Source organism: Rhinolophus ferrumequinum, chromosome 17, assembly GCF_004115265.2.
Source record: "Rhinolophus ferrumequinum isolate MPI-CBG mRhiFer1 chromosome 17, mRhiFer1_v1.p, whole genome shotgun sequence".
Classification (NCBI taxonomy): Eukaryota; Metazoa; Chordata; class Mammalia; order Chiroptera; family Rhinolophidae; genus Rhinolophus; species Rhinolophus ferrumequinum.
This window is the reverse complement of record NC_046300.1, coordinates 44,329,698-44,343,293: the sequence shown is the minus strand read 5'-3', so window position 1 is coordinate 44,343,293 and position 13,596 is coordinate 44,329,698. Positions and strand designations below refer to the sequence as shown.

At 36.6% G+C, this 13,596-nt stretch overlaps 1 protein-coding gene across 22 annotated transcripts in view; it reads left to right on the top strand.

The window, feature by feature from the left end:
• SETD5 (SET domain containing 5) overlaps positions 1-13,596 on the top strand; it is a 76,527-nt gene that overhangs the window by 46,948 nt on the left and 15,983 nt on the right. For 13 of the 22 annotated variants that reach the window (XM_033131937.1, XM_033131934.1, XM_033131936.1 and 10 more), the window contains 7 exons: positions 94-203; positions 1,137-1,386; positions 1,751-1,831; positions 2,596-2,853; positions 3,538-3,858; positions 4,252-4,494; positions 9,592-9,721. In XM_033131937.1, the coding sequence (XP_032987828.1) occupies positions 94-203; positions 1,137-1,386; positions 1,751-1,831; positions 2,596-2,853; positions 3,538-3,858; positions 4,252-4,494; positions 9,592-9,721 (1,393 nt within the window). Of the gene's footprint in view, positions 1-93; positions 204-1,133; positions 1,387-1,750; positions 1,832-2,595; positions 2,854-3,537; positions 3,859-4,251; positions 4,495-9,591; positions 9,722-13,596 lie in introns of all 22 variants that reach the window. The other 9 variants (XM_033131925.1, XM_033131919.1, XM_033131935.1 and 6 more) reach the window with 1 other exon arrangement.

Genomic DNA, 13,596 nt, shown 5'->3' with positions numbered 1-13,596 from the left:
GGGGAGAAATTATTTGCATAAAAGCCTTTCTCCTTCTTTTGGAGAGTTCCTGGTCTTTATGGTAAGAATGAACCATACGCCTTGTTCACTCAGGTGCGGCATATGATTGCAGACGGAATGATTCACCTGTGTATCTATGCTGTGTCTGCCATCACCAAGGATGCCGAGGTCACCATAGCATTTGATTATGAGTACAGTAACTGGTAAGACCTCTAAAACCTTTCCTAACGTGAATGGCCTTGTCTTACATGTTAAGCTATTGAGTCTGCTTTTGTTCCTTACCGTTTCTGTCTTTTTTTACCTAGTCTTTTCATGAGTGTCTTTTCATTTCCTGCCTAGAAGTTGTGGAGGGAAAGACAGACTTAGGGCATTTTGTGTTTTTGTTTAGTTTAGTTTTGTTTTAGAGGCATAAGTATATAGTATGACACTGTTCACCAGTATGACACTGTTCACCAGTCTCCCAACCAAGGGTATTTTGGCTGACTACTCTATAGCAAGAATAGCAAAAAGGGGATGTAAAGACACTCCTAGAAATTGCAGTAGCATCTGTTATGCACACAGCGCTTGTGCCAGGGGCCATATAGAATGAGAATTTAAAGATTCACCCACCTCATCCATTCAAACCATGTAATCTAGTTATATATGACAATGCAGAAAAATGTAGAGCAAGTCACAGATGAATGGGTTTTGTAAAATGGATGCTTTTTCTCCCTGGGTCCTTTTAGGTTAAAAATGTTGTGTGGTAAATCGATGTTCGGCACATGGTACAAGAAGAAACTATTAATAATAAGTAGGAAATTAGTAGGTAAAAGTGAGCACATGGTGAAGGTAGGCAGAAGAAAAGTATGGCCACTGATTTACTGCCCACTAAATAGCATAAAAACAATTGGGAGAATGGGATTTAGTGGGGGCTTTATTTCCTTACCACCTACTGTATGTAAGGAAAGAATTGGGGTTATATAGAGAAACACAGAATATTGAAAGTATTCATAGAACTCTTGTATATCTCTGTTTAAGTTTTTCAAAGATAATTCCCAAGGAAATTATTGTACTAATATTTCAAGAGAATGACTGGATAATATAACTGATCTTCAAGAGTACTGACACAGGCCCTTTTGGTGGTTTCTTTGGAGCAGTAATTATAAAGTGGACTGCGCATGTCACAAGGGGAACCGGAATTGCCCTATACAGAAAAGGAATCCCAGTGCTGTAGAACTGCCACTCCCACCCCCTCCCAGCCTACCCATCATCGGAGCAGAGACAAGGCGGAGAAAAGCACGGCGGAAAGAGCTAGAGATGGAACAGCAGAATGAAGCTCCAGAAGAGGACAGCAACCCACCACCAGAACAAGTTTCTGAGAAAGTGACCGTATCCAGTGACCATGAGGTAATCTCCCCGGGCCAGAGGTTGTTGCTATGGTACTGATCCTCCAAATGAAGAGGATCCTAGGTTGCCACATGTGTTTTATGTAGAGAATCTATCGTAACACTTAATGCCCTTCATGTCAAGGTGGGTGCTTGTTTATTCATTCTCTCTTCTTTTTAATGTCAAGAACATCCCTTTTGGCAACTTGCCAGTCTCAGTCGAGAGAATGGGGCTTATCATCTGTGTTTACCATGTGGCCCCACATGAATAACACTATAAAGCACTAAAAATTGTTTCTAGAGAGTTTTTAGCTTCCAGAGGAAAAAAACATTGATTTTTTTCGTGGAGCTTAAGAGTACAGCTAAATATTGCTTCTATCTTAAAGGAAATAGACAATCCAGAAGAAAAAGCAGAAGAGAAAGAAGAGGTTACAGATGACCAGGAGAACCCAGCTCATAGCAGGAGGGTGGGTACCTTCTAACATCTTTTTGTTCCTGCTGACTCCTGCTACCTGCAGCATGTGAAGCCCTTCTCTTCTGCATTTGCATCGTCTCATTTCTTTGACAGCATACTATACCATCACCTGCAGGTTACAATTTGGACTTTTTCTACAAAGTACTTTTCATTGTGGTTTTTTTTAATTTCTTTTTTTGGTTTTCACAAACACACACATAGTGGTCTGATAGTCACTGTTACCTGATGGTGATCTTAAGAGGCTTCTTAGGAACGATTTCATTTCCAAAACACTGCCTGGTAAAAACAAAATGCCTCTTTTGGGGCTGTTTGATCTGACTTAGGAAGTTGCAAAGTTTGCATGAGTTTTCGCATTTAAAAATCCCTATCAGTCATGTGGATTCAGAAAGTCTCCTTTTTTGCTAAAACCATCCATGTTTATTTCGGTCCCTAAGAAGTTCAAGAAAATCTGCTTGGTTATTTTTGAACTCTGAAAAAGCAGAGAAATATTTGTTTCAATGGATATTTTTCTTGCATATTAAAGTTTTAGAACAGTTGGCCTTCTTTGAAAGTTCAAGTTTGACCTTGCCTTCCTTTACAACTCTAAAACTTAAATGAAATATTTTCTTTTTAGTTTTTATCTTATGTTTTCCAAGATATATGTGTCATCTTACTGGTAGTTTTTATAAATGTCTATAAATTTTTATTAATACTTTTGAAAAGCTGTCCCCTCCTCCTGGTAAGGCTTCCTTCTATGCTAACGCTGTTTCTTTTCAGACCCGGGAAGACAGGAAGGTTGAAGCCATCATGCATGCTTTTGAAAACTTAGAGAAAAGAAAGAAGCGGCGGGACCAGCCCTTGGAGCAAAGCAACTCTGACATCGAGGTTACTACCCCCGCTTCAGAGATGCCTATGGGGGAAGAGACAAAAACTGAAGCTCCTGAATCTGAAGTTAGCAACTCTGCTTCAAACGTGGCCATCCCAAGCACTCCGCAGAGTGTTGGAGTGAACACCCGGAGGTCTTCCCAAACTGGGGTAAGAAGTCTGAAAAGAGTTCAGGCCTTCAACATCCTTGTTTCTGCTAATATCAGTTACGTCTTTTGGAATGGTTAAAATCAGCATTTTCATCTTTGTCTTATATTTCAATAAGGCCATTTTCATCTGCTGATACTGTGGGATTCAGGGAGACAGAATTGGAATGACTAGACTTTTAGATTAGAATGGAATTTCATACTGTTGCTGCCAGATAGACTGTTGGTAGTGAGTTCATAAGATTCATTTGGTTTCTCTTTTGGCCCTTCTGTCTAGCACAGTTACGCACCTCACTTTTCATAGGATTTTCAGGATAAAGTCATCTTTCCCTTCCCTACCTTAGCCATGAATTCTAAAACTTCAGTGTCCGGGAAAGAAACAAAAGGAAGAATTACCTTCTTTGCGAGGAACCCTAAGTGGCTATCTTAGGTGGCTACCTTCAGCTGACTTGTGACCTAGTTTATAAATACTTACGAGAAAAAGAAGTAACTCACTGAATCATCTACCTGCAGCCTCTTTAGCTAATTTAAATATATGCATTTTTGTAAGGATTACATTTGATACTAGTTTTTCTAAATACTCTTTTCACCAGTAAATATTCAAAATACTTAAAGTGAATAGGAAAATGGATAGAATGTTTGCTGATAAGAAATTTCTGATAAGCATTTTACTCTGCTGTTGTTACAGGATATTGCTGCAGAAAAACCGGTCCCCAAACCACCTCCAGCAAAGCCTTCTAGGCCCCGACCGAAGAGTCGAATTTCTCGGTATCGGACCAGTTCAGCCCAAAGACTAAAGCGTCAAAAGCAGGCCATTGCACAGCAGGCAGAGTTGTCACAAGCTGCCTTGGAAGAGGGAGGAAATAACAGCTCAGTAACTCCTACTGAAGCTGGAAGTATAGACAGTTCAGGAGAAAACAGGCAGTTAGCAGGGTCTGACCCAACAGTGGCATCAGTGGCTGGATCCCATGTCAACCGTGCTGCATCTAAATACCCCAAAACCAAAAAGGTAAGTCACGAGTACATCTTCATAAGTCTAGTCTAGCAAGGGCTGTGTTAGTAACGTGAGATGACCTGTAATTCCCCAGAAAAAAACAAATACTCTAAGTATTAATAAATTGAAAGTTTTCGATAAAATGCTTTGACACAGAGGGCTGAAGCCATCTTACTACCATGCTTTTGTTCCCATAGTTTTTAGGCAGAGCTAAATTGCTGATATCTGGAATTATTCCTCCCCTTAATGGTCACAGAGAGGGTGAAGGAAGACATCCTTGCATTCTGAATGCCCAGTTCATACTCTGCAGCTGCAATATCTGCCTTTGTCCTAGTTTCTAGATGAGGTTTGTCTTTGTGAGCTGCGTCACATCTGCAGCATCAACTAATGAGCCCTTTTTTACCTTAGTATCTAGTTACAGAATGGTTGAATGACAAAGCAGAGAAGCAAGAATGCCCTGTTGAGTGCCCTTTACGTATCACCACGGACCCAACTGTACTGGCAACGACCCTGAACATGTTACCCGGTCTTATCCATTCCCCGTTAATTTGCACCACCCCCAAACACTACATTCGCTTTGGCTCACCTTTTATCCCTGAGAGGCGTCGAAGGCCCCTTCTGCCTGACGGCACATTCAGCTCCTGTAAAAAGGTATGTCTTTATTTTTAACCTAGGATGCCTGTAATCACGACTTATCTAACATTCTCTAGATAGCCACACTCTGCCCATGTGAGTTTATCATGAGTTAGTTCAACCATGAATACAATGCATCAAGAGTCAGAGGGACTAAGGTGGGATGTATACTGCATTTTGGGTGCTCAATTTGTTAGTATTCACCGTTGTCTTTTCTGAGAGCCCTGGAGGTTACTGAGTTGAGAGCACACAGCATTTGATGCCTGGATAGGGAGGGACGTTTTGTGTGTACTCTTGTGGTATTGGTTAAAATGTCCATTCATGATTATTGAGTGAGATTGGGCCCCAGGTACTCTAGAGCACTGTTGCATAAGTAAAAGATGATCAAATTGTGTTTTAAATTAATTCAGTCACTATTATCATTTGAATACAAGTAGAGGAAGTTCTATTACAATTGGCATAATTCCTGTTTCTTGATCAAATGACAAGTTGGACTATTTATCCCCTAGTGAATATGGAACCAGCTATAAAATTCATTCTCTCTCTCTTTCTCTGTGTCTCTCCTCTCTCTAGTTACATACTGTTTTTGGATCTAGTGGCAGTGTTTGATGGTTGTTTTTGGAATGTTCTTGCTTAATTTCCAGAATCCCTGAATATTTTCCAAAGGTGTCTCTCAGGAATAGATCACTCCCTCAGACTAATGTCATTTTGTGTTTCTATAAGTGTAGGACACCCTTTCATTTGGTCTTCCTTTGAGGTAGAGTCTGTTCCCTGGAACACCCTTTTCTCTTATCCTCAGATCTGGATTCAGGCTGCCTTCCTCAGTGTCTGCCATTGTCCTCCTCCACTGGCATCACGTACATGAGGATGCTGCATGTAGATTATTTGATGTGATGAAGTCTCCAACTCCAGGCAGGTCTTCCCTGACTCCTCCAAACTTAAAGCTTTTCTCTTTCCCCAAAGAGCAGAAAGTATTTCTTGGGGGGAGGGGGGCATGAAAGATGAGCCAGAGTGGTGTGGGATATGGAGGGGAGGGCGACAGGGATCTGTGCACAGCCGAAGGGTCCTACCACTGAATGAGCCACACACAATGAAGAACATCTTTCCTAATTGCACATCTTAACCTAAATATTTGAATCACTTACTGGTTCACTTGGGAAATTCACAAGTAGAAGAACTCCTAAAGAGAAATTTGACCTTGAGATCTTTGCCACGAGGGTTTGTAGATATGCAATGCAAAAAACATTCCGGTGTCAGAAATGAAAACTTTCTTAAGAAAAATATAGACTAGAAATCTGCCTAGGTGATAAAGGAAGGTTGGGTCACTGGGGATACTTTCTTATACCAAGCCACTTATCTTGGATCTTAGAGATTATCTTAGAAGGGGAAAAAAATGTTTGCCATTTAATGAGCATTATGGTTAACCATATTCTGTAATAGAGAGTTGTATTAACTCTGGTATGATATGCAAAACTAACCTTCCTATTGTGTTTAGCTCAGTCCCTCATTAAGAGTAACAGCTCAAAATCTTAACTACATTTTCAGAGTAGTATTGAACAATTAGAGAAGGTGTAGATATGGTCTTTAGTTTGGAGGAGCAAGTCAAGAGATGGCTTAACATATATGAAAGAAACTTTTCTGTCTTTGGCTGGACACACTATTGGATATCTAAGCATGTTAACTGTTGAAGCATCTTATCAAACCAGATAGGATCTCCTATTTTGGTCCTTTACCAAGGGTAGACAATTATTTAGTACAGATTAATAGTGAGGTCTGAATTGTAAATAATACTGACTACCCTCTTGAAATGTGTCTTAATCATTCTGATGCTGGATTATGATCTTTCTGTTCCCATCTTGCTTCTGTTCCCACTAGCAGAGTCTTATGAAAACAAAAAATGTGTATGAATATGACTTCAAATCTGATAGAAAGTCACTTCTTAGAGCTCTTTTTACCGTTATTGTTTAGAACTTGTATCTATAGCTCATCTTTGTATCTCCACTGGCAACAGATAGAAATTTCGTTTAACTCATGTCCATGTTATATTCTCCAAATGTGTCTGACCATCCTTAGTCTTGTTTTACACGGGGTCTACTCAGACACTTTCATCTACATGTGTCCTACCTGTCTTCCAGGAGTTCAGGCTATGTATGTTGAATTATCAAAGCAAAAATATCCAACTTAAATTGGGTCTTGTTTGAGTTTAGATCTGAATTGTGTTTAAGTTTAAATTACAGCTTTAAGATTTGCTGTTACCATATCAATGTTATATTATAAAACCAGAATGTAGCTTTTTATGGGGTAAAGCTAGTGAAATTGGGTCTTTTATGTAGAAATTGAACTTAGCTTTATCCTGAGTGGGAATGGATGGAAGAGACTTATTTGTAGATTGGTTAGAAAGTATTCATTCTAGTATATGACCTAAGAAGATTTCCATGTTAAACAAAATTGTAATAAGTGTCTAAAGATCCTTCAGAGACGAATATAAGAAATGAGAAACCATCCTCCATGGAATTAGTTAGAACAGTGTGTATTCTTAATAGGCCTGCTGTTTCCTATCTAAATAAAGGAGGTAAAGGCCTTACAAGTTTAAATACAGTGTAAAGTTGCATTTGTATGTTTGCGCCCAGATTCTTACAGTATTTCACAGAACATTTTATGATGTCCCTGGAGTTTCTAAAGTAAATTGAATCATAGTTTTTAAAAAGCATGTTATGGTATGTATATCTTTTGTTGAGTCTTGCTTCAATTCTTATTTTAGAATGAAAGCATTTATAAGTGGCTAAGAAGTCTTTCGGTAGTGTGCCTCCTCGTCCTCTCTAAACCTTCTCTAAACTTATCTGTAGGCATAATATGTGTGGAATATTTGGTCTTCCAGATTTCTTAGCTTACCGTCCTGACTGAAAATGAAACACTGTTTTGCATTGTTATTTCATTGTATACACTGGAGGGTTATTACTCTGTGTATCTCTATACACAGCATTAAAATTTGGCTGAACAAGTCCTCACTGAACATGTGTGCCCAGTTCTGTGCTACAAGCTGTCTTCACATACATTATCTCGTTTAGCCTATATGACAACTCTGTGAAGTTGGGACTATTGGCTTCAATTTACAGATCAGAAGCTTTGGCTCAGAAGGGTTCAGTAACTTGTCCGGAGTTAGGCAGCTAGTAAAAGGCACAGCCAAGTTTCAGCCCAGATCTTCGGACTCCAAAACCCAAATTACTTCCTTGCTCTTTACCCTTTAAAACATTTCTCTAGCCCATCTCTGAGCTACCTAAATAACTTTTTAATACAGAATTTCAGAAAGGAAGAAATACCCTTTAGACCTTAATAACTGTAGCTCAAACTCAGTGGTGGGGTGTCTAAAGTTAATTTATTATCTATAAAGCGACTGGAACTGGTCAGTTACAAACAAATGTTTGTGTTCCTTTTCTATGGGCCTTAAAATGTTGTATAGACATATAGTAGGGCCAGGAGGAGTGGGTTAGATCGTATTTGCTACGGTTGACGTCATATCTAACCATAGCAGCATCTTATTCCTCAGAATGCCTGTATCTTGGTTTTATTTTCCCTTTTTATAGTCATCAGATCCAGAATGTAAATTCTTATATGGATGCATCTACTTGACAAGGAAGTATTAGAAATTAACTTCTCTTGGAGGAAAGCACAGTAACTCTAAGTGAGTCCTATAATCTGCTCTGAAAAGGAAAACTTGAACTAAACATATCTGTAACAAAGGATTTTTCAGTCATTTTCCCCTGGGCCTAATTTTTCTCATCTATACAATGCGTGCTTTGGAAAAGGTGACCTCTAAGGTCTTTTAAGTTGTAAGGAGATATGTTTCTGACAGCTCATCTTTACATCAGTATTCTATGAGAGAGTTCATTCTTGGTCTTATTTTGACTTCTCAGAGATCTGATCATATCCTACAATATTGTGATTCAATTGACCGTTGAGATCTGTTTTTTATATATTTATTCACTCTTACCTCCTCATATTTACAACTCATTTTTGCTTTCATTTGGCAGACCACAGTGCCATTTATAGGGTGTAAAATTTTTCTTGGTGAAATTTTTCTCAGTTTCTAAGAGAGTAAATATTAGAATTTGCTCTCTTTGGTGAAGAGAATATTTACTTACCTGTAATGCTTGTTCTCTAAAGGTGTAAAATTATGATCACCTTTGCTCTTCCTATTTGGGGGAGGGTCTGACTCAGAAATTGATGTTTATCAAAATTCGATCTGTCTTATGTCAGGGCAGGAGAGCCACAGAGTGGTGAGCAACCTACAACTGTGTATCTTAAGAGAACACAATTACAGGTAAGAAATTTTCCCTCTTCCACAGGATGCATAACCTTATACCCTAACCTTTGCAGGCTTACTTTCTTACCTAAATTTATTTCTCATCATTTAGATTTCAATATTCACTATAAAAAATGTGACTAATTAGAGAGCTCTTTTTGACTTTTTCCCTTTTTGGATTTCTGCAAGTCATTTATCATGGTGATTTGCATTATTCATGCATAATTTAACCAAACTACTTGATAGGGAGAAAAAACTCACAGGATATTCCATCTGAGAGAAATATTTTGGTACTTGTAGTGGAAAGCTGTATTTTCTCATTCGAAGTCTACCTGTGAATCTTTTCTATTACCTCCTCATATGCCCACAGCACAGGGCAGGCAGCTCTTAACATATCTTTTATCTTCCTTCTGGGCACTTTATTTTATGTACTAGTTTTATCTATATGATCAGAGTCTCTCTTAAAAAAATGCTAAGATTTCTTCCTTTTTTCTTCCCATTTGCCCCATTCTAAGCAGTATGAAAAGTGGAGTAGTAATCATTTTTTATTGGTTTTGGTTCTTTGATGGATCTCATTATGTGTAATCAAGGTTTTCTCAGCTTTGCCCAGTAGAAGGAATTGATGGGGCAATATACTAATACGCTGAAACACAAGACCAAAAAAATGAGACTTGACTATGGAACTGAATGAGTGTGTTGGATTGCATCTCTCACCAGTTGACATGTAATAACGTGGTTAATGCATTTATAATAGGCATACTAAATTGTTTTAAATGATTATTAATAATTCCATGGTTCTTTTCCCATTATAGCGCTGGATAAAGCAAGCCTTGGAAGAAGGGATGACTCAAACATCATCTGTACCCCAAGAGACTAGAACTCAGCACCTATACCAAAGTAATGAGAATAGTAACTCTTCTAGTATCTACAAAGACAATGCAGGTATTTATCTCAAACCTTTCTGAATATATGAGAATGATTATTTCAGGTCCACATAAAAAATTTCAGTATGAGTACTTAAAAAGTCTGATAGAAGAAAGAAATAGCATTGCTCTCTAAATAGTTACTGTACATCTGTCTTTACAGAGGAAGAGAGAGATTTCAAGTCAGGGATAATTTTTCCCAGGACGACAAAGAAGGAGCTAGACTGTACAGATAACAGCAGAAATGGTTATTAAAAGGTTAGATACATTTAAAGTAGTAAGTTTAGGAAATCTTTATCCATATTTATAAGAGGGGAAATAAGCAAGAAAGAGGTGGGACACTATCCAGGAATGAATCAGAATTGTAGGTGATTGAGTTGGGTTTGGCTCAGTTGAAGGTTCAGTGGATGAATGAAGTAAACGAGAAATTATTATACATTGGTTGTTTTCAAAGGGGCTCACTCAATTAGCATAAATTTTTAAAGAAGACACAATCTTGAATCTAAAGTCTTCGTAAGTTTTTAAACTACGAGGTCATGAAAGATCATGTCGTTTACAGCTTCTCACAGTGACTCTTGCATGGGGCTTTAACTGAATTGCAACTGAAAGCACTTGTGATATCAAGTTACTTATTTTGGGAGTCTTTTTACCAAAGTTTCTCCTGCCAATATCAGCTTAATTGAGAAGTTCTCTGTGATTTCCATTAAGATTATCTCTAAATTTTGTGGATATTATGCAATCAGAACAAAAGACCAAAATAAATTAGATGTCTAAAGTCATGTAAAGCTATAGCTAACATGATAATATTTTAGATTTTCATAAAAACCACTTCATTGTTTCTATTCATTGACCTGCTGAGTAAATACGAACTTGAATTAAATACTGTGTCTGCTAATACCTGCTTTATGTTAAATTTTTGTATAATGTATTTGGGGGAAAGTAGACTACTAAAAATACATTTTTTCAAAATTACTGATTTAGAATATTCTTCTATCTTTATATTGGATTGCACCGTATAAATTATCACATGTGTAACTTCAGGATAATAGAATCCCAGTTCAGAATATCTGGAAGATAAATGGTACAGTGTATTTAAAATACTTTCTTCTTCAAAGATTAGAGGGATTTAAACCAGAGTAATACAAAGAATTGCTGGTACATGCATGTATTTGTGTGTCATGTGTGTATGTATTTGAGGTTGGGAAAGGAAGATTATGCGGCAGTTCATGTCCTGACCAGCAAAGACTCAGAGAAAGTGCCTTTGCTACTGCGAGCCTTGTTTGGAATAGAATTAGAACTGTTAGTCACCAGCCTTTATTGAATTTCTGCTCTGGTCTCGAGCAGTGAGGAACATGCAGTAGACACTCCTTGCCCTTAAGCAGCAACATAAACAAAAGGAAAATATTTCATTAAAACGAAGCAGGAGTCAAATGAGTGACTTGGTATATAGCCAAAAGTTAGTGTAAATCCCAAGGAATTATTTTTATTTGTTGGTTTAGTTTTGGTTTTTGTTTTGTTTTTTTCTCTTCAAAAAGACCAAGGAGAAGGAGGTGTTCACCGAGAAAGGGAGACAGGTGGCGCAGTAGGAAGACCCCACACCTGAACTCTCACTGCCATTGTTCCACACAAAGCACACGTTCTTGTTGAACATTTACGGAACAGTTACAGAAATTTATCAGATAGCTACAGTACATTAGAGGTTATAAATTCCGGAAAGCTGAAGTTGTATAGAAATGAAAGGTGTTGTCTATTCAGCTGGGGCAGGGTGTAATGTTCATTTCGTATAAATGATGTGGATATATATCTAGGAGAGTTTAAACAATCTACTGAAAAACTTAGAATTGATAAGAGCTTAATAAAACTTCTGGATAGAAAGTACATAGGCAAAAATTAATAGCATTTATGTACTCAGAAAATGAATGAAGAAACATTTTTCATTCCCAAACTTAACAAAACTAAGAAACTGCCTAGGAATAATGGTAGTGGGAAATGTGAAACATATTACTGAGAAATATTTTTGAAGTCTTGAGGAAATAAAGAGAAATGTCATATTCCTTAATGGAAAGAATAAAGACAATCACTATCTCACTCTCTGACTTCATATAATCCCCATCAAACAAACTTGTTTTTGGAATTTGATTAAATGCTATTGAAGTTTATCCAAAAAAAAAAAAAAAGAACATGGAAATAACCAAGAAAATTTTAAAGAAAGAATGATGATGAGACATACTTTCCCTAGAAGTATAAAACTAGCTTCTAATATGAAGCTGGAAGTTAGTAATTATCACAGTGCTGGTCCAAGAGTGGATATAGTTGGAAACAGGCCTTATATAAATGAAAGATGTGATGAATTATTCTGGAATTTTTACTTCGGGATTGAAAAGAATGAGATACTTAACAAAGCAAATTCTAGACACATTCAAATATTTTTTTAAAAATCAAACTTGGAAAAACAGTGTGCCTGTTTCTACGTTGTCTCTGAATTAACAGAGGCCAAATATATTGGGAGAAAGGATTTGCAATAAAAATGACAAAGTATTATCCTTATTGGCAGTTTGGTAAGATTTATCATAGGCATTAAAAATATTCATACTCCTTAACCTAATAATTGTTCTTCTAGGCATCTGTTCTACAGAAATATGTATGGGCCAAAATTTTTGTACAAAGCATTAGCCATAGGTTTATTAATAATTTCAAAAATATGTAGGCTAAAAACAACTTGGATTTCAGTTGATAAAGGAATGATAGAATTTATGTGCTGTGTGCACATACTTTTAATGGAGTACTATGCAATATCATTACAAGTTTTACTCTTGATTCATTTTATCAAATTAACTTAACCCTCCCCCCCACAAAAAGCATAGTACTACTTTTGAATTAGATTGTAGTGATCTGAATCTTGACTCCGTAAAAATATTAATAGAATAGTATGTTATGACTAAATAAAATTTCTCCTAGGAATTTATAGATGATTCAGTATTTGAAAATTTATTCATAAAATTAATTTATTAGCAGGCCAATTAGAGGAGGGAGGGTAATAGCACAGTAAATTAATTTAATGATAAATAAGGTAGCACAGTTAATTATTTTTTTTATCATCTATCTAAAAACAGTTTCAAGTTATGCTTCATAGTGAAAAAATTAACAGAAAAACTGGTAGGGTTTTTCTGGGTACAAAAACATATAAACATTTTCTTATGTATTAACAGTAACATTTAGGTAACATAAAGGATATGAGAATATGTTCAAGTCACAGTGGTAACAACAAGTAGAAAACACCAAAGAGTAAACATAATTAGAAATGTGACGAATCTATGGGTAGAAGGATATAAATGAAGGCATGAGTAGCTGGAAAAAATGCCATGGCGCTGAGAACACTCCCCAAATTACTCATGAATTTTTTTTTTTTTAAATACAACCCCAATCAAAATTCTAACTTTTTTATGGTTGACGAATGATTTCTACAGTTTAGTGACATTAACAAGTGTGGTAAGATAGGCAAAATATTTTAGATAGCTGGAGTAAAATAATTCGCATTACCCAAACAATTTACGTCAATATTGCTGCCATTTGGATAGCAAATATACATAGTAACATTCAGAACTAAACCTAGTATGTGTAAGACTCTAATACCATATTTGAAATATTTCAAATTAGCGGAGAAATTCTATATTGTAAAAGGTTTTGGAAGAATGTGCTAGCCATTTGGCATGTAAAAGGATTACCACTACCTTAGCTTATTTTAGTTAAATTAAAAAATTAAACATAGCTACAAAACATTGTATAGACAGAAATGACTTAATAAAATTAAAAGGCAGATAGCAAATTGGAAAAATATAATAGTAACATTTTTGACAAGGGTCAACACCTTATTATTTAAAGAACCCTTAGAAA